Source organism: Dendropsophus ebraccatus, chromosome 14, assembly GCF_027789765.1.
Source record: "Dendropsophus ebraccatus isolate aDenEbr1 chromosome 14, aDenEbr1.pat, whole genome shotgun sequence".
Lineage (NCBI taxonomy): Eukaryota > Metazoa > Chordata > Amphibia > Anura > Hylidae > Dendropsophus > Dendropsophus ebraccatus.
Window position 1 is genome coordinate 6,278,364 of NC_091467.1, and position 20,476 is coordinate 6,298,839.

A 20,476-nucleotide genomic window follows, 5' to 3' on the forward strand; every position below is an offset into this window, starting at 1 on the left:
CATATATAAAGGTTTGCATCATGTCCTCCCTTTCCCTTCTTCCTCCTGTAACATATATAAAGGTTTCCATCATGTCCTCCCTTTCCCTTCTTCCTCCTGTAACATATATATATATAAAGGTTTCCATCATGTCCTCCCTTTCCCTTCTTCCTCCTGTAACATATAAAAGGTTTCCATCATGTCCTTCTTTCCCTTCTTCCTCCTTTAACATATATAAAAGTTTCCATCTTGTCCCCCCTTTCCCTTCTTCCTCCTGTAATATATATGAAGGTTTCCATCATGTCCTCCCTTTCCCTTCTTCCTCCTGTAACATATATAAAGGTTTCCATCATGTCCTTCTTTCCCTTCTTCCTCCTTTAACATATATAAAAGTTTCCATCTTGTCCCCCCTTTCCCTTCTTCCTCCTATAACATACACATATATATATATAGTGGCATATTATTATATATACAGCCCGGCACACCATTATATACATAATTACTCTTACTGGTAATTCACTTTCCACGAATCCTTCATGACAGCACCATGATTGGAGGATGCTCCCTTCACCTTTATAGAGACAGGACACAGGCAAGTTTAAAAGGCCCCTCCCCGGGCACCCCCCCCAGTGATTCCAAATTATAAGTAAAAGGTGCACCCAAATTAAACCAAATTACCTACCCTAGGGCGGGAACTCACGTGGTGCTGTCATGAAGGATCAGCCGAACGTCCATGCGATGGATACTGGCTACACACAGATGACACCCTTACAAGATCCAACTGCTACATCTCACTGAGGATGATACGGACCGACGCGTTGCATTCGGAGAGTGGGCGACACAACAACTGGAGCAGGACCCACAGTTTACACATAAGGTTCTGTTTAGTGATGAGGCAAACTTTTACGTAAACGGTGAAGTTAACAAAACAAAACCATCGCAACCGGTCCAACAGTAACCCACACTGGACAGATCCCTGCAAAAGTGTTGGAACACAAAAACTGATGGTGTGGTATATGGGGTATGAAGATAGTGGGGCCATTCTTCATCAATGGAAACCTAAATTCTACTGGGTATCTGCAATTGCTCCTTGATGATGTGTTTCCCTCTGTTTGCACTGAAGCTGGCACATTCCCTCAGTTCTTCCAGCGAGATGGTGCACCACCACATTAAAGTGACTCTGTACCCACAATCTGACCCCACCAAACCACTTGTACCTTCAGACAGCTGCTTTTAGCATTTCTTCTGCAGTATTGCTCTCGGTGTCAAGAGTGGGAGAAGAGAATCATGTTGACAATTCAACACAATGTGCAGCACTTTGAGCATGTCCTTTAGTGGGTTACTGTCATTGCTCCATGTCACAAACGTGTCAATACCTCCATAAGAATTTATCAGGAAATCCGGATGAATTTCTTGAGTTACATTAGTCACGGACACCCGTGCCTGTCCGGATGGATTTCCGCACCCATAGGGGTGCATTAGTGACGGACACCCTTCAGGATTTTCAGGGTGCCCGTTCCGGAAAATAGGTCAGGATTTATTTTTTTTTAGATCCTGTCCTACTTTGTCCATAAACCCAGCACAGACGCCCCCCTATAGAAGTCTATGGGTGTGCCGAAACTCCGGGCGCTTTGCTGATGCACATCGCTTGCCTGGACATCTTATAGTTTTATCAAAATAGAACATGCAGCAAGGGCAGAAAACAGTATACACCACAAACTCCTGCATGTCCTGATTTGTTTAACCCTATGTTCTATGCTCCCTGCACAGAGGTATCAGGAGCTTTCACTTTGGCTCTCCGGGCATAATGGGAATTGTAGTTTTGCAACAGCTGGAGGGACAAAGGTTTCCCTATCCCTGAGTTAGAGGATGTGGAATCCACTACACTGCTAGTAAGGCAATCAGCCCTGTAGCAGTGACAAACACACACACACACACACAGGGCCCCAAAGCAGTGACACACACACAGGAACCCACAGCAGTGACACACACACACACATACACAGGAACCCAGAGCAGTGACAGACAGACAGACACACATACACACACAGGAACCCGGAGCAGTGACACACACAGAAACCCAGAGCAGTGACAAACACACACGCACACACACAGGGCCCCAAAGCAGTGACACACACACAGGAACCCGGAGCAGTGACACACACACACACATACACAGGAACCCAGAACAGTGACACACACAGAAACCCAGAGCAGTGACAAACACACACGCACACACACAGGGCCCCAAAGCAGTGACACACACACAGGAACCCAGAGCAGTGACACACACACACACATACACACACAGGAACCCAGAGCAGTGACACACACACACACATACACACACAGGAACCCAGAGCAGTGACACACACACAGGAACCCAGAGCAGTGACACACACACACACATACACACACAGGAACCCAGAGCAGTGACAGACACACACACATACACACACAGGAACCCAGAACAGTGACACACACAGGAACCCGGAGCAGTGACACACACACAGGAACCCGGAGCAGTGACACACACACAGGAACCCGGAGCAGTGACACACACACACACACACACACACACACACACACACACACAGGAACCCAGAACAGTGACACACACAGGAACCCAGAGCAGTGACACACACACAGGAACCCGGAGCAGTGACACACACACACACAGGAACCCAGAGCAGTGACACACACACACACAGGAACCCGGAGCAGTGACACACACACACACAGGAACCCGGAGCAGTGACACACACACAGGAACCCAGAACAGTGACACACACAGGAACCCGGAGCAGTGACACACACACACACACACACAGGAACCCGGAGCAGTGACACACACACACACACACACACACACACACACACACACACACACAGGAACCCGGAGCAGTGACACACACAGGAACCCAGAGCAGTGACACACACAGGAACCCGGCACAGTGACACACACACACACAGGAACCCAGAGCAGTGACACACACACACACACACGGAGCCAACGCAGAGAAACACACACAGGGACCCAGTGCAGTGACACACACAGGGAGCCGAAGCAGTGACACACACACACAGGGCGCCTAAGCAGTGACACACACAGGGAGCCGAAGTAGTGACACACACACACACACACAGAGCCAAAGCAGTGACACACACAGGGCCCAGAGCAGTGACACACACACACACACACACAGAGCCAAAGCAGTGACACACACACAGGGACCGGCACAGTGACACACACACACACACACAGGGACCCGGCACGGTGACACACACACACACACACACACACACACAGGGACCCGGCACGGTGACACACACATACACACACACAGGGACTCAGCACTGTGACACACACACACAGGGACCAGGGAGCAGTAACACACACAGGGACCAGGGATCAGTGACACACACAGGGACCAGGGATCAGTGACACACACACACACACAGGGACCAGTGACACACACACAGGGACCGGCACAGTGACACACACATATACACACACACAGGGACCAGTGACACACACACAGGGACCGGCACAGTGACACACACATATACACACACACAGGGACCGGCACAGTGACACACACATATACACACACACAGGGACCCGGCACAGTGACACACACATACACACACACAGGGACCGACACAGTGACACACACATATACACACACACACAGGGACCCGGCACAGTGACACACACATACACACACACAGGGACTCGGCACAGTGACACACACACACAGGGACCAGGGATCAGTGACACACACACACACACAGGGACCAGTGACACACACACAGGGACCGGCACAGTGACACACACATATACACACACACACACACACACACACACAGGGACCCGGCACAGTGACACACACATACACACACACAGGGACCGACACAGTGACACACACATATACACACACACACACACACACACACACACACAGGGACTCAGCACAGTGGCACACACACACAGGGACCAGGGAGCAGTAACACACACAGGGACCGGCACAGTGACACACACATATACACACACAGGGACTCAGCACAGTGACACACACATACACACACACACACACACACACAGGGACCCGGCAGTGACACACACACACACACGGAGCAGTGACACACACACACACACACACACACACACTCCAACCCCTCCCACCAGGACACAAATCGCACGAACACGGATTTGACAACGCGCCCAGTCTCTATGGTAACAGGCAGACCTCCCCACTTCCGACACCATCACTGACGTCATCTTCACGTCTCTATGGTGTAAGCGGGAGCTGATAGCGGGAGGCAGTGCAGTCCGCCGTGTGACGTCACAGGGAGGAGGCGCTCTATCCTCTGCTCTATGGTTCCTTACACCCTCATAAAGGTGTGCCAATATGGTGGAGACGGAGTGAGTGTTTATCCTGAGGTGTCGGGTGATTCGACAGCAGGTGTAGTAGTGGGGAAGAAGAGGAGGAGACTGTTATGTCTGTGTGTCCCCTACACACGGAGCCGCCTGTATCTGCCATCATAGCGGAGACACAGTGCATTGTATCCTCCTGAGTAGATGCAGTGTGAGGTAGTGGACGTGGAGGGCAGGCAGGGACGGTGGAGCAGGGATGGGGCACCAGAGCAGGGAGGGGTGGGTGTAAGGGGAGGCGGAGCGGGGAAGGGACAGGTGCAAGGGGAGGCGGAGCGGGGAAGGGACAGGTGCAAGGGGAGGCGGAGCGGGGAAGGGACAGGTGCAAGGGGAGGTGGAGCGGGGAAGGGACAGGTGCAAGGGGAGGCAGAGCGGGGAAGAGAGAGGCGCAAGGGGAGGCGGAGCTGGGACGGGACAGGTGCAAGGGGAGGCGGAGCGGGGAAGAGAGAGGCGCAAGGGGAGGCGGAGCTGGGAAGGGACAGCCTTGTGGGGAAGGGACAGGCGTAAGGGAAGGCGGAGCGAGGAAGGGACAGGCGTAAGGGGAGGCGGAGCGGGGAAGGGCCAGGCGTAAAGGGAGGCGGAGCGGGGAAGGGCCAGGCGTAAAGGGAGGCGGAGCGGGGAAGGGCCAGGCGTAAGGGGAGGCGGAGCGGGGAAGGGACAGGCGCGAGGGGAGGCGGAGCGGGGAAGGGACAGGCGCGAGGGGAGGCGGAGCGGGGAAGGGACAGGCGCGAGGGGAGGCGGAGCGGGGAAGGGACAGGCGCGAGGGGAGGCGGGAAGGGACAGGCGCGAGGTGAGGCGAGCGGGGAAGGGACAGGCGCGAGGGGAGGCGGAGCGGGGAAGGGACAGGCGCGAGGGGAGGCGGAGCGGGGAAGGGACAGGCGCGAGGGGAGGCGGAGCGGGGAAGGGACAGGCGCGAGGGGAGGCGGAGCGGGGAAGGGACAGGCGCGAGGGGAGGCGGAGCGGGGAAGGGACAGGCGCGAGGGGAGGCGGGAAGGGACAGGCGCGAGGGGAGGCGGAGCGGGGAAGGGACAGGCGCGAGGGGAGGCGGAGCGGGGAAGGGACAGGCGCGAGGTGAGGCGAGCGGGGAAGGGACAGGCGCGAGGGGAGGCGGAGCGGGGAAGGGACAGGCGCAAGGGGAGGCGGACCAGGGAAGGGACAGGCGCAAGGGGAGGCGGAGCGGGGAAGGGACAGGTGTAAGGGCTCGCACAAGGGGAGGCGGAGCGGGGAGGGGCAGGCGCAAGGGGAGGCGGAGCGAGGAGGGGCAGGCGCAAGGGGAGGTGGAGCGGGGAGTGGACAGGTGTAAGGGCACGCACAAGGGAGGCGGGGAGGGGAAGGGAAGGGACAGGTGTAAGGGGAGGAGCGGGGAGGGACAGGTGCAAGGGAAGTCGGAGCAGAGAGGGGCAGGTGCAAGGGGAGGCGGGGAAGGGGCAGGTGTAAGGGCTCGCGCAAGGGGAGGGGGGCAGGTGTAAGGGCTAGCGCAAGGGGAGGCGGAGCGGGGAGGGGGGCAGGCGGTGCAAGGAGGGGCAGGCGCAAGGGAATGCGGAGCGGGGAAGGGCAGGGGGAGGCGGGGCGGGGAGGAGCAGGCATAAGGGGACGCGGAGGCGGGAGGGGCAGTCGTAAGGGGATGCGGAGGTGGGAGGGGCAGGCATAAGGGGGACACCAAGCAGGGAGTGTCAGGCGTAAGGATAGGGAATAGGGGAAGGATAGTGTCAGGATAGGGGAAGAGATGTAGAGCGTGAAGGGGACCTGTGATAGGGGACATAAACAGGGAGAGGCCTGAGGCATCTTGCTCTTTTCTGCAGCATAAGGAATGACAGTCATGGAGACTTTAATACCACGCTCATCACCACGCTGGCAATCACAAAGATGGTACTTCCCACCCCTGCCAAACCCATCATTCCGGTGCAGACCGGCGTGCAGGCGCAGCAGGAGGAGCAGTCTAGCGGCATGTCCATCTTCTTCAGTCTCCTCGTCCTCGGTGAGTCCTTCCATGTACAGGTGCAGGTCCGTTTTGTACATATCTTTCAGGGTCGGGTCCTTCTATGTTGGGACTGGTCAGTCCTGTACTTGTCCTCCAGGGTCGGGTCCTTCCATGCTGGGACAGGGCGCCAGGGGTCACATGATGCTTCCTCCATTAATCCCTTCTCTTTTCTCTCTTAGCCATTTGCATTGTGTTGGTTCATCTCCTCATCAGGTACAGACTGCACTTCATGCCCGAGAGCGTTGCTGTGGTGTCTCTGGGTGAGTGACGACCCACTGGACATAGTGAAATAATCCCCATAGTGGTGTCTGCAGTTTGGCGGTATAACCCCCATTGTGGTGTCTGTAGTGTGAGGGGTGGAGGTATAACCCCCATCGTGGTGTCTGCAGTTTGGCGGTATAACCCCCATCGTGGTGTCTGCAGTTTGGCGGTATAACCCCCATCGTGGTGTCTGCAGTTTGGCGGTATAACCCCCATCGTGGTGTCCGTAGTGGGGGAGGGAGATGTAACCCCCCCCCATCATGGTGTCTGCAGTTGGGGGGGGGGGTATAACCCCCATTGTGGTGTGTGTGTGGGGGGGGGGGTGCAACCCCCATCGGCATGTCTGCAGTTTAAGGTGTGGTATAACCCCCATCATTATGTATGTTTGCAGGAATCTTGATGGGAGCCGTGATTAAAATCATTGAGTCTCAGAAACTAGCAAACTGGAAGGTAAGAGCAAGCGACACCAGCAAGTTACTTCAGTCCCCTCCAGAGCAAGCGACTAGTTGTGCAGATTTTCCTCATTTACCGCCATCGTGTGCAGTGCTTGGGGTCACAGGTGACTGGAGTATTACAGCATACAGCACTGTCAGAAGGATTATAATAAGCTGCCTGGTGGTGTAAGAGTCTCAGCAGCCGAGAGCTAGTGCCACAAGTGCCCGAGTTACGAGATAGAGATATATATATATATATAATCTCTCTATCGTAACTCGGGCACTATATCTCGAGATATATATATATATATATATATATATATATATATATATTCAAATGGAAAACCAAATATTCTTCACCTGCAGCAATAACAAGAACCGCTTGTCGGAGTAATCCAGGAGTATTGGTGCAGGAGGAGGACGAGGAAAAGGCCAATCTACTTAGTACCTTCTCCTTACACAACCTTTACTTTCATATTCCCTGAAGTCATAACCAGTGTTTTCCCTATGCTGAGATGTGTGGGCTTGTGTTATGGGGGAACAATTTTCTAGTATTCTCTAGATGAATAAGTACTCTGCACCCAGGATTCCATTAGATTAGTCCTGTCTCATGATGTGGAGAGTCATGTGGCAGCCTACTTCCTGACACTGCCTTGTCTTGGTGTCACACAGGAGGAGGAGATGTTTCGGCCCAACATGTTCTTCTTGCTGTTGCTGCCGCCAATCATCTTTGAGTCTGGATATTCCTTACATAAGGTAAACGCTGTGTACAACATCTGGTTGCCGCTCTGTGTCCCCATAACAACACCAGCTTATATCCCTTCCTTTCTCTGCTCTCGGATCTGCTGTTGATCCTCCTCCTCTCCGCAGTTCCTACTACTAACCCTCACCCCTCCTTTGGCGCTGTTTTCCCCCCTCCCTCCACCGCTGTGTATCATCATCCCCCCCCCCCCTTCCTTCTCTGTGCTTTGTATCCCCCCCCCCCCTCCTCTGACGCTGCTGATCCTCCTCCTCCTCTCTCCAGTTCCTACTCCTATCCCTCACCCTTCCTCTGGCGCTGTTTTCCCCCCTCCCTCCAGCGCTGTGTATCAATATCTCCCCCTTCCTTCTCTGTGCTGTGTATCCCTCCCCCTCCTCTGGCGCTGCTGATCATCCTCCTCTCTCCAGTTCCTCCTCGTAACCCCTCCTCTGGCGCTGTTTTCTCCCCTCCCCCCAGCACTGTGTATCATCATCCCCCCCCCCCTTGCTTCTCTGGTGCTGTGTATCCTCATCCCCCACCCTCTTCTGTTGCGGCGGATCCTCCCCCCTTCTGACGCAACGTATCTGGCTCCTGATAGTTGATATGTCCCGTGTCTCTCCATCTCAGGGGAATTTTTTCCAGAATATTGGCTCCATCACCCTCTTTGCTGTATTTGGGACAGTGATATCGGCCTTCATTGTGGGCGGAGGCATCTTCTTCCTGGGACAGGTGAGTTTGGTACCTGGCCTGTAGGATGGACACCAGGAGTCTCCTCCTGTGTACGGATCAAGGGGCTATGTCGTATATGTCTCCTTTAGACCCCTTAGCCAGGGGCCACCCTGACCACCTGGGCCCTATATGCTCAGATATGGGTGTATCACTCCTAGGAATCCTCCTTGGCCCTATATGCTCGGATACGGGCGTATCGCTCCTAGGAGTCCTCCTGGGGCCCAGGACCCCTGTAGGTAATGTAATAGGCCAGAGGCCATGAATGTTTTGTGCTCTTGTCTCCTCTGCAGGCCGATGTGATTTACAAGCTGACGATGACGGACAGGTAATGGTGTGTGCCGAGTATGGGACATAATATATACTGTGCGTGCATGCAAAATACGTATGCCGGTGGTGCCACTGCTGCCATTTGGTGACCTGTTAGAGCTATGACAGGAAAGAGGTCCACAAGGCTAAAGGTCACCATAGCTCATGTTTTTCGTCAGTACCCGCCACTCACGATGGGTTTAGCAGTTGGTATAAGGTTATGGGGCTCTACCAACTGTCCATCAACAGAGGATGTCACAGAAAATCACCCCTTTGCTCTGGAAGAGATAAGCCGCAGTCCGAGCTCTCTGGCTCCCCTCCCCATAGAGAAGACCTGAATGCCCTGCTGTGTATGGGGAGGATGAAAGAGATAACCGATGGTTGGATGATGGTTCGCCATCAGTTATTGAAGGTGTATGTGCCGCTTAAGAGATCTTTGTGTTCCACAATCAAGGAAAGATAAGAAATGTTCAGAATGTTCATAGAGACAAAGCTGGAAACACACTGGCTACAGGATGTGGCAGGAGGAGGGCGCCTTCACCTGTATCATAGACCTGGTGGCAGTGGGCACTGACCTTTTCATGTGTACACTAAACGTTTGAGATCCTCATGCCTGGACTCCAGGGCTTCTACTTCTACTTGTCTCCTGGTGTGCACAGGACCAAGCAAAGGGCCCCAGTGTTCCTAGCTCCTGTTTTGGAGCATGGACAAGGGAAGCCATGCTGATGGTTGCAGCCTATGGCCCCATGTACCAATGGGTGCAGCCCCAGGGTCCTTGGCACCAGGGCTGTGGAGTCTGAGTCAGAGCTAGTTTTGTTTGGAGTCTGAGTCGAAAAAAATGTACCGACTCCAACTCCAGCTTTAAAAAATTTTTTTAAAAAATGTAGAATTGAATTTTAATATGAAATTTACTCATGAATATATATTATAAGCAACATTCTAATAGGACACTGGTCCTATACATAAGGGTGGTCATAGAAAAGTTGTCGGTCACTATTTCGCAGTTTGTTTTTGAGCTGGAAGAGTCCATTGTGTGGGGGGAGATCTGTGCTGTTCTCATGCTGGATGATTGTATATGAGCAGCAGTGTAATATAAAGATATCCTGTGTAATATAGAGGAGGAGGAGACATAAGTAGTGTAGCAGTAACCTCTATCCTCAGTGTGGTGTTTTCTCTCTGGGAGAAGATTGTGTGTTTTTCTTCAGTGTTCTATGGCTGCAGCTGTGTGTGTGTGTGTTTGTGTGTGTGTGTGTGTGTGTGTGTGTGTGTGCGTGCTATAGCTGCAGTAGGTTGTGTGTGTGCTATGGCTTCAGCAGGCTGTGTGTATGTGTGCTATGGCTGCAGCAAGCCGTGTGTGTGTGTGTGTGCACTATGGCTGCTGCAGGCTGTGTGTGTGTGTGTGTGTGTGGTGTGCGCTATGGCTGCAGCAAGCTGTGAGTAGTTCAGGACATGGAGGCTGGAGACTGGCTGCATCCACTGCACACACAGGAGAAGCTGCTGTATATACAGTATTCCTTTATTCCCTCAGAAGTCGCCCAGGATCATGTAGGACATTAGGGAGAAGCTGCTGAGCCAGTGTGATAGATAACTCTCCTGGTATATGACTGGCCACTTATGAAGGAGTCGGAGTCGGAGTTGGAGCTGCGGCTTACTGACTCCACAGCTCTGCTTGGTACTGTGATTGAGGGCGATGCTGTCTGGGGCAGCTGTGATTGTGGTGCTGTCAGGGCGGATATGAGGTGTGTACACTATTTATTTCTCTTCTAGCTTTGCCTTTGGGTCGCTGATCTCTGCTGTGGATCCTGTTGCCACCATTGCCATTTTTAATGCCCTGAATGTGGATCCGGTGCTTAACATGCTGGTGTTTGGGGAGAGCATCCTGAATGACGCAGTTTCCATCGTCCTGACCAAGTAGGCTACCTTCCTTCTTACCCAGTCTGTGCCCCCTCCCTGGCACCCAGTCTGCTCCCGTCCTCCCCTCTGCAGCGCCCAGTCTGCTTCTGCCCCCTCCCCTCTGCAGCGCCCAGTCTGCTTCCGCCCCCTCCCTTCTGCAGCGCCCAGTCTGCTCCCGCCCCTCCCCGGGCGCTCAGTCTGTCCCCGCCCGTCCCGCCCCCTCCCCGGGCGCTCAGTCTGTCCTTGCCCGTCGCGCCCCCTCCCCGGGCGCTCAGTCTGTCCCCGCCCTTCCCGCCTCAGCACCCAGTCTGCTCCTGCCTGTCCCGCCCCCTCCCCGGCATTGAGTCTTCTCCCGTCTGTTCTGCCCTCCTTGTTTTCTGCAATTTTTTCATGCCCTGTTTCATTGCAGCACAGCAGAAGGTCTGAACAGAGGCCATGTTTCGGATGTGAATGGGTGGCAGACCTTCCTCCAGGCCTTGGCATACTTTCTGAAGATGTTCTTTGGTTCTGCAGCTCTCGGGACACTGACCGGCCTTATTTCTGCATTAGTATCCTTCCACTACCCCCAGCACAATGCATCTTCTAGCACATATCTCAGTCCATGGTGTTACCTCCTGCTCAGATACATAGTATCCACCTGTATACAGAGTATACTCAATGATGTAACAGGAAGGTGTGTGCCCTAATGGTGCTCCGTGTGTGCTGTAACCATCACATATGGAAGTGATTACAGTACAGTGATGCATCAACATACGATATTAATTGGTTCCAGGACGACCATTGTATGTTGAAACCAAAACTCTATGGAAAACTAGTAATTGGTTCTGAATCCCCAAAATGAGAAATACATGAATATTTAAAGGAAAATAAGCAGATAACCAATATGGATAAAGACAGTCCTTACATATAACAGTGAGAGCGACTGGAGACTGTATATTACTTTCTATGTAGAGGACTGGAACATTTTCAGGGTCCTGTACAGATCACACAGGCTCCAAGAAAAATAACATGAAGTCGCCCTCATCTGGTGCCCAAAGCAGCAGCTTATCCAGGCCTAGGTAAAGAGCAGCACAGGACATGTAGTATCACACTTTACTGTAGAGGAGATACCAGATACACACAGCAGTACAGGACATGTAGTATCACACTGTACTGTACAGAATCACTACTAGACAGCCAACCAGTGCATACATTTCAGTAATACTGGGGATTTACCAGTAAAATGGCCACTTTCATTGGTCTTTTATCTAGTAGTTCACGTGTGCCGCAGATCCTGTCTGTAGCATTGTATGTGAGTTTGGTCTCAAGCTTCGATGGTCCAAAAAGGAACATTGTATGTTGAAAATATTGTATCTTGAGGCCATTGTAAGTTGGGGGATCACTGTATTAGAGAAAATTAGACCTTCCCATATAATGTCCTGCAGTACAGTTGCCCCAGATGTTATAGCTGATCCTGTAGATCCTGCACACTGTAGGATGTGACGCTGCTCACCATAAATGCTGGATCAGTGATAAATCTGGTGACCAGTGTTACAATCTGGAGGCTGCATTCTTGAAATCCATGTGCAGAGGATGAGGCTCGGGGGGGAACTTCAGTGGCCCAGGATGAGGCTCAGGGGTCCAGGATGGTGTGGTGGTGATGCAGATAATCCTCTCCAGGAAGGTGTGGTGGTGATGCAGATAATTCTCTCCAGGAAGGTGTGGTGGTGATGCAGATAATCCTCTCCAGGATGGTGTGGTGGTGATGCAGATGGTCCTCTCCAGGAAGGTGTGGTGGTGATGCAGATGGTTCTCTCCAGGATGGTGTGGTGGTGATGCAGATGGTTCTCTCCTGGATAGTGTGGTTGTGATGCAGATGGTCCTCTCCAGGATGGTGTGGTTATGATGCAGATAATCCTCTCCAGGAAGGTGTGGTGGTGATGCAGATGGTTCTCTCCAGGATGGTGTGGTGGTGATGCAGATGGTTCTCTCCAGGATGGTGTGGTGGTGATGCAGATAATCCTCTCCAGGAAGGTGTGGTGATGCAGATGGTCCTCTCCAGGAAGGTGTGGTGGTGATGCAGATGGTTCTCTCCTGGATAGTGTGGTGGTGATGCAGATGGTCCTCTCCAGGAAGGTGTGGTGGTGATGCAGATTGTCCTCTCCAGGAAGGTGTGGTGGTGATGCAGATGGTTCTCTCCTGGATAGTGTGGTGGTGATGCAGATGGTCCTCTCCAGGATGGTGTGGTGCAGATGCAGATGGTCCTCTCCAGGAAGGTGTGGTGGTGATGCAGATGGTTCTCTCCCGGATAGTGTGGTGGTGATGCAGATGGTTCTCTCCCGGATAGTGTGGTTGTGATGCAGATGGTCTGCTCCTGGAATGTGGTGCAGATGCAGATGATTCTCTCCAGGATGGTGGGGTGGTGATGCAGATGGTCCTCTCCAGGATGGTGTGGTGCAGATGCAGATGGTCCTCTCCAGGAAGGTGTGGTGGTGATGCAGATGGTTCTCTCCCGGATAGTGTGGTGGTGATGCAGATGGTTCTCTCCCGGATAGTGTGGTTGTGATGCAGATGGTTCTCTCCTGGATAGTGTGGTTGTAATGCAGATGGTCCTCTCCAGGATGGTGTGGTGGTGATGCAGATGGTTCTCTCCAGGATGGTGTGGTGGTGATGCAGATGGTCCTCTCCAGGATGGTGTGGTGGTGATGCAGATGGTTCTCTCCAGGAAGGTGTGGTGGTGATGCAGATGGTCCTCTCCAGGAAGGTGTGGTGGTGGTGCAGATGGTCCTCTCTAGGATGGTGTGGTGGTGATGCAGATGGTCCTCTCCAGGATGGTGTGGTGGTGATGCAGATGGTTCTCTCCAGGATGGTGTGGTGGTGATGCAGATGGTTCTCTCCGGGATGGTGTGGTGGTGATGCAGATGGTTCTCTCCGGGATGGTGTGGTGGTGATGCAGATGGTTCTCTCCGGGATGGTGTGGTGCAGATGCAGATGGTTCTCTCCAGGATGGTGTGGTGGTGATGCAGATGGTTCTCTCCGGGATGGTGTAGTGGTGATGCAGATGGTTCTCTCCGGGATAGTGTGGTTGTAATGCAGATGGTTCTCTCCGGGATGGTGTGGTGCAGATGCAGATGGTTCTCTCCAGGATGGTGTGGTGGTGATGCAGATGGTTCTCTCCAGGATGGTGTGGTGGTGATGCAGATGGTCCTCTCCAGGATGGCTTGGTCGTGATGCAGATGATTCTCTCCAGGATGGCTTGGTCGTGATGCAGATGGTCCTCTCCAGGAAGGTGTGGTGGTGATGCAGATGGTTCTCTCCAGGAAGGTGTGGTGGTGATGCAGATGGTCCTCTCCAGGATGGTGTGGTGGTGATGCAGATGGTCCTCTCCAGGAAGGTGTTGTTCACATGGTTGGCCGCGTAAAAGTGTTTTGGTGATAATCCTGTCCAGGAGGGTGTGGTGCACATGATTGGCCCGGGGAAGGTGTTATGGAGATGCACATGGTTTGGTCCAGGATGGTGTGGTGGTAATGCAGATGGTCCTCTCCAGTAAGGTGTTCAGTGTTATAGCTGCACGTGTGGATGGAGGTCACAGGTGGCATGACCTGCAGGAGGCAACCAGAGTATTCCAGATGTGGTCACTCCTTTGGCTTTTCATAATATTTGTTATAATATAATATTTGGGGGATGCTTATTGGTTTGTTGCCCCCTCCCTTGCCATATTCCCCCTGCAGACATCTCCGTCAACCCTTCCTGGTAGTTCTATAAACCCAGACCCCTTAGAGGTCAGGAGTTATAGCAGCAGGTATAGCCTCAGGCAGAGCAGGTTTTTTTATTTACCCCTGTAGACATGATCAGACAGATGCCCCAGGTGTCCCCCTCCTGTCTTGGCAGGTAAAGAATGGTGAATCAGTGCTTTGCTGTCCATTTTTGGAGTTAGATCTCCTTGACTTCCCATTAGGTATTGAAGCATCTTGATCTACGGAAGACGCCGTCCCTGGAGTTTGGGATGATGATAATTTTTGCTTATCTTCCCTATGGATTGTCTGAGGGCATTTCTCTATCAGGTTTGTACTAGTATTATAGCCTGGGGGCAGTATATTCTGTATGATGGGGTGTATTATTGTCTGGGGGTAGTATATTCTGTATGATGGGGTGTATTATAGCCTGGGGGCAGTGTATTCTGTATGATGGGGTGTATTATAGCCTGGGGGCAGGATATTCTGTATGATGGGGTGTATTATAGCCTGGGGGCAGTATATTCTGTATGATGGGGTGTATTATAGCCTGGGGGCAGGATATTCTGTATGATGGGGTGTATTATAGCCTGGGGGCAGTGTATTCTGTATGATGGGGTGTATTATAGCCTGGGGGCAGTGTAGTCTGTATGATAGCCTGGGGGCAGGATATTCTGTATGATGGGGTGTATTATAGCCTGGGGGCAGTATAGTCTGTATGATGGGGTGTATTATAGCCTGGGGGCAGTATAGTCTGTATGATGGGGTGTATTATAGCCTGGGAGCAGTATAGTCTGTATGATGGGGTGTATTATAGCCTGAGGGCAGTATAGTCTGTATGATGGGTCAGTATAGTGGCCCAGGTACAGCTATGTTCATGATATATCCGTATAATGAGATGGATACAGAGCCCCACATGTCAGTGTTATTTTCTCCAGGTATCATGGCTATCCTGTTTTCGGGGATTGTGATGTCACATTACACTCACCACAACTTATCTCCGGTCACTCAGATTCTCATGCAGCAGACACTGAGGACAGTGGCGTTCCTATGCGGTAAGTGAGCGATGGCGGCCGTCTGGTGTACTCTCTACACTGGTGTGTTTTGGTGCAGCGTTTTACAGTATAACTGAGTCTTTTCTTTTTATTTTCAGAAACCTGCGTTTTTGCTTTTCTCGGCCTATCGATATTCAGTTTCCCGCACAAGTTTGAGATCTCCTTTGTGATCTGGTGTATAGTAAGCAAATCTGCCATAATGTGTGTGTGTGTGTGTGTGTGTCTGTATGTTCTGTGGAATCACATGCTGCTTCCTTATGGTGCCACAGGTGCTAGTGCTGCTGGGACGGGCCGTGAACATTTTCCCCTTATCCTACCTACTCAACTTCTTCAGGGACCACAAGATCACCCCCAAGATGATGTTCATCATGTGGTTTAGCGGTAAGACACTGCCATTCTGTGGTTGAGGTGCGGCCCCATAACCCGAGCCCCATAATGTGTTCCATTGGGGCCCAGACTGGATATCTGCAGCAGATCCTGGATGGTCCGGATCCCATAGCCCTCTCATATCAGCAGCAGGTCCTGGAAGGTCCGAACCCCATAGCCCTCTCATATCAGCAGCAGATCCTGGAAGGTCCGAACCCCATAGCCCTCTCATATCAGCAGCAGATCCTGGAAGGTCCGGACCCCATAGCCCTCTCATATCAGCAGCAGATCCTGGAAGGTCCGGACCCTATAGCCCTCATATCAGCAGCAGATCCTGGAAGGTCCGGACCCCATAGCCCTCTCATATCTTCAGCAGATCCTGGAAGGTCCGGACCCCATAGCCCTCTCATATCAGCAGCAGATCCTGGAAGGTCCGGACCCCATAGCCCTCTCATATCTTCAGCAGATCCTGGAAGGTCCGGACCCCATAGCCCTCTCATATCTTCAGCAGATCCTGGAAGGTGTAACATGCAGCCCCTATAGCCCTGTGATTTATCCACCAGAGCCCAGACTTCATAGCCCTGTCATGTCACCACCATCCTGTTCTCAGTTGCCCCATCTTTGGTCCCTGTCATGTTTGTCCCCCTTTGTCCTTCCTTGGTACCTATGACCCTGTCACCGCTTGTCCTTTCTTGGTTCATATGACCCTTGTCTCCAGCTGTCCTTCGTAAGTGCACTTTTTTTTGGTCCTGACCACCACATACTGGGGACTCCATAAGGCCGCTCTGGAGATACAGTGACCCCCTTGTCCGCACATGACTATTTGGTTCTGGTCACGGTCACTCAGATCCATATACCAGGAACTGTTCCCCCACTTGTTACATGTGCAGCAGCAACCCCTACCATAGTCCGTGACCACCCCTGGTCTCTTCTCTACTTTGGCAGACACTGCGTCCTTAATGTCAGGGTGCTCGTCCCCCTTCAGCCTGGCCCCTCCAGTGTCCTCTCACCTGTGCCCACTCCTGTTCTTCCTCCTAGTTACCGGTGGGTGCATCTCCTAGGGCACATGCACACTGCCTCAGTTATTGTCCTGGCCTTCTGGCCTCTGTGTCCCTACCCTATTAAAGTCTTCTTGACTGTTCCAGTCTGTTTCTCTGTTCGCTGCCGCTTTCCCTGGCTACACCCTGTTCACGTTGCTCTGTCTGCACCTCGCCCGCCACCGCAAGCAAGCCAAACCATGGCTAACAAACTGGGCCAGCAGCTTCTTAGAATCCGCTCCCAGGTTAAGCTTTCGCCATCTGTGGTTTAGTGGATCCACATCTTCTAACGCTACACTTGTCCTGATATCCTCACCACATAAACCATGTTATACACTTCACCTGCCAGAGGTTGCTTTTTCTCATTTGGTGTATGCTCTCCTGGGACCCAGTGGTCTCTTGCTCTGATGACTTGTGTCTCTTGTCAGGTTTACGAGGAGCCATCCCATATGCCCTGAGTCTTCATTTAGAACTGGAGCCAATGGAGAAGCGTCAGCTTATTGGCACCACCACCATCATCATTGTGCTCTTCACCATATTGCTGCTGGGCGGGGGCACCATGCCACTCATCCGGCTTATAGACATTGAAGACTCCAAATCACGGAAGAAAAGCAAGAAGGACGTTAACCTGAGCAAAACTGAAAAAATGGTGAGTGATGTGGAGTGGTCCTGCTGTGGGTGGGCTGCTTCATTGTTAATATGTGGAAAAATATGTCTACCCTGAAGGACACTGCAGTCATCCTGATAAGACAATGGCGCCCTGCGGTTGCTTAGTAGGCGGGGCCTGTCTGGCCTGCACTCGCTTAGTAGACGGGGCCTGTCTGGCCTGCACTCACTTAGTGGGCGAGGCCTGTCTGGCCGGCACTCGCTTAGTAGACGGGGCCTGTCTGGTCTGCACTCGCTTAGTGGGCGGGGCCTGTCTGGTCTGAACTCGCTTAGTGGGCGGGGCCTGTCTGGTCTGCGCTCGATCAGTAGGCGGGGCCTGTCTGGCTTGCTCTCACTTCTGCATAATCTGTCACCCTGGTTACTAAAGTGAAAAGACAAAGTTCATTAAAGGAGAAGTCCCACAAACACTAAAATCGAGAAAATAATAAACAAGTGAGCTCGCCCTCCTCGTGTCTCCATAGCACCACTCCCAGGTCCTGTTCACAGTAGCCGGGGTCCTGCATCCCCGGTTGAGTCATTGCCTGCTCAGCCAATCAGTGACTGGGGTGGGACACCGTGCAATCGCTCAGCCGGGTCTTAAAGAGGACCTGTCACCCCCCCGTGCCTGGGTGACAGGCTCCCGACCCCCAGTTAGATCCCCTTATACGTACCTCATCCCGCTGCCAGAGTCGGTCCCGGGACGGAGATATCCCGGTCAGAAGTCGGCGAGCACGCTGTGGAGATGGGTCCGGCGTCCCGAGAGAATGAATGGAGCCGGACTCATCTCCATTCATTCTCTATGGACGCCGGCTTCTGACCAAGATATCTCCGTCCCGGGACCGGCTCTGGCACCTGGAATCGGCGGGATGAGGTACGTATAAGGGGATCTAACTGGGGGTCAGGAGCCTGTCACCCCTGCACTGGGGGTGACAGGTCTCCTTTAACACTTCTGCTGATTATGTGACTCGCCTGGTTTCCAGCAGAAGATGACAGCTGGTTGATGTAAACAGGGTCAGGAGCAGCGCAATGGAGGCATGAGGACAGGTGAGTTCACTGGTTTATAATTTTCCCTTATCTCCGCCCCCCCCCCCCCCCCCCCAATGCTAGAGCTTTGGCTGTTCAGGCATGATGGGAATTTTAGTTTTGCAACAGCTGGAGGACCTGAGTTTGACATCCCTGCTATGAGGTAGAGGCCCCAGATCAGAGGAAGAGTTATTTCCTAACTCCAAATAGAGCAGAGTAATCCCTGATGCCCGGCCCTCATCTAGGTTCCTATCGCTACAATCTGTACAGCATCATGTGAAGAGTACACTGCCTTACCCCCGTGCCTCCTTTCCGGCCGGACGCGACTCTTCCCTCCCTTTTGCCACCTTTCCGGCTGTACACGACAGCTCCCTTGCCTACTTTCCAGCCGGGTGCAGCGCCCCCTCTGTGTGGGGTCTTGCTGCAGCTTATTGTGGGTGATGTTAGACGCAGTGCAGCTTACACCTACAGCCTATAGATTGATATGAAGATATTGTACTGTGGCCGCTGTGGGCTGCCATTGTATGGAGTGCGGCCATTTTGACCCGCGGCCATTGGCTTCTGTTTCTGTAGGGGAACACAGTGGAATCTGAGCACCTGTCGGAGCTGACGGAGGAGGAGTACGAGGCCCATTACATCAAGCAGCACAATCTCAAGGGCTTCATGTGGTTGGACGCCAAATACCTGAACCCATTCTTTACACGGCGGCTGACACAGGAGGTAACCTTTACGCGTGGATTCTGCGTCCTCCCAAGTCACAGTGTGTACTGATAGCAGTGTATGCCCCCTGCTGGTTGGGCATAGGCACTGCATGGAGGTGTGGGAGGGGGAGGTTAGTGCAGTTCTCCCTCATGTCTTGTTTCACGGTCTTCTTGCCCTTTTTACCACTCAGGATCTTCATCATGGCCGCATACAGATGAAAAGCCTCACCAACAAGTGGTACGAGGAGGTGCGGCAGGGGCCGTCTGGATCAGAAGATGAGGATGAACAGGAGCTCTTATAGTAATAGGTGCTTTGCTACGCTGTCAGATCATGTGACACCTCACACGCAGCTTTCTCAATGTCGTCTCACTGCCCTCTGCAATTACGTATTGATAATTTAATACAAGATATTGGGAGGCCATTTCCAGCGGAAGCGGTGGTGACCCGACTGCACTGTGTGCCCTTGTGGGGCCTCGGCTTGGCTTCTGTGATTGGCCCATACATGTACAGCCCTCCCCGCTGCTGGCCCCTGTATACAGCTGCTTCAGGTGGTGGATATGAAGTGACATCACCATCTCTTGTTTACAGGGTATTAGAAGGGACGGGGTGATGGGATGTATGTGTGATGCTACTGATCATGAAGGGACGGGGTGATGGGATGTATGTGTGATGCTACTGATCATGAAGGGACGGGGTGATGGGATGTTCGTGTGATGCTACTGATCCTGAAGGATGGGGTCATGGGATGTATGTGTGATGCTACTGATCCTGAAGGGACGGGGTGATGGGATGGATCTGTGATGCTACTGATCATGAAGGGCAGGGGTAAATGGATGTGTGTGTGATGCTACTGATCATGAACGGACGGGGTGATTGGATGTATGTGTGATGCTACTGATCCTGAAGGGACGGGGTGATGGGATGGATCTGTGATGCTACTGATCATGAAGGGCAGGGGTAAATGGATGTATGTGTGATGCTACTGATCATGAAGGGACGGGGTGATTGGATGTATGTGTGATGCTACTGATCCTGAAGGGACGGGGTGATGGGATGTATGTGTGATGCCACTGATCCTGAAGGATGGGGTGATGGGATGGATCTGTGATGCTACTGATCATGAAGGGATGGGGTGATGGGATGTATGTGTGATGCTACTGATCCTGAAGGGACGGGGT

At 52.7% G+C, this 20,476-nt stretch overlaps 1 protein-coding gene across 2 annotated transcripts; it reads left to right on the plus strand.

The window, feature by feature from the left end:
* Positions 1-4,297: 4,297 nt before the first annotated feature.
* Positions 4,298-19,798, plus strand: SLC9A8 (solute carrier family 9 member A8). 2 transcript variants are annotated; one of them, XM_069952806.1, is made up of 16 exons: positions 4,298-4,405; positions 6,217-6,392; positions 6,575-6,655; positions 7,048-7,106; positions 7,763-7,846; positions 8,457-8,558; positions 8,849-8,883; positions 10,632-10,775; positions 11,167-11,305; positions 14,695-14,800; positions 15,409-15,525; positions 15,624-15,706; positions 15,795-15,906; positions 17,357-17,577; positions 19,170-19,316; positions 19,489-19,798. In XM_069952806.1, the coding sequence occupies exons 1-16, from the start codon at positions 4,392-4,394 to the stop codon at positions 19,597-19,599; spliced, it is 1,731 nt and encodes a 576-aa protein (XP_069808907.1). In that variant the 5' UTR covers positions 4,298-4,391; the 3' UTR covers positions 19,600-19,798. The 2 variants fall into 2 exon arrangements, with proteins under 2 accessions (XP_069808907.1, XP_069808908.1); XM_069952807.1 differs by lacking the exon at positions 4,298-4,405 and adding an exon at positions 4,428-4,445.
* The last annotated feature ends 678 nt before the right edge of the window (positions 19,799-20,476 follow it).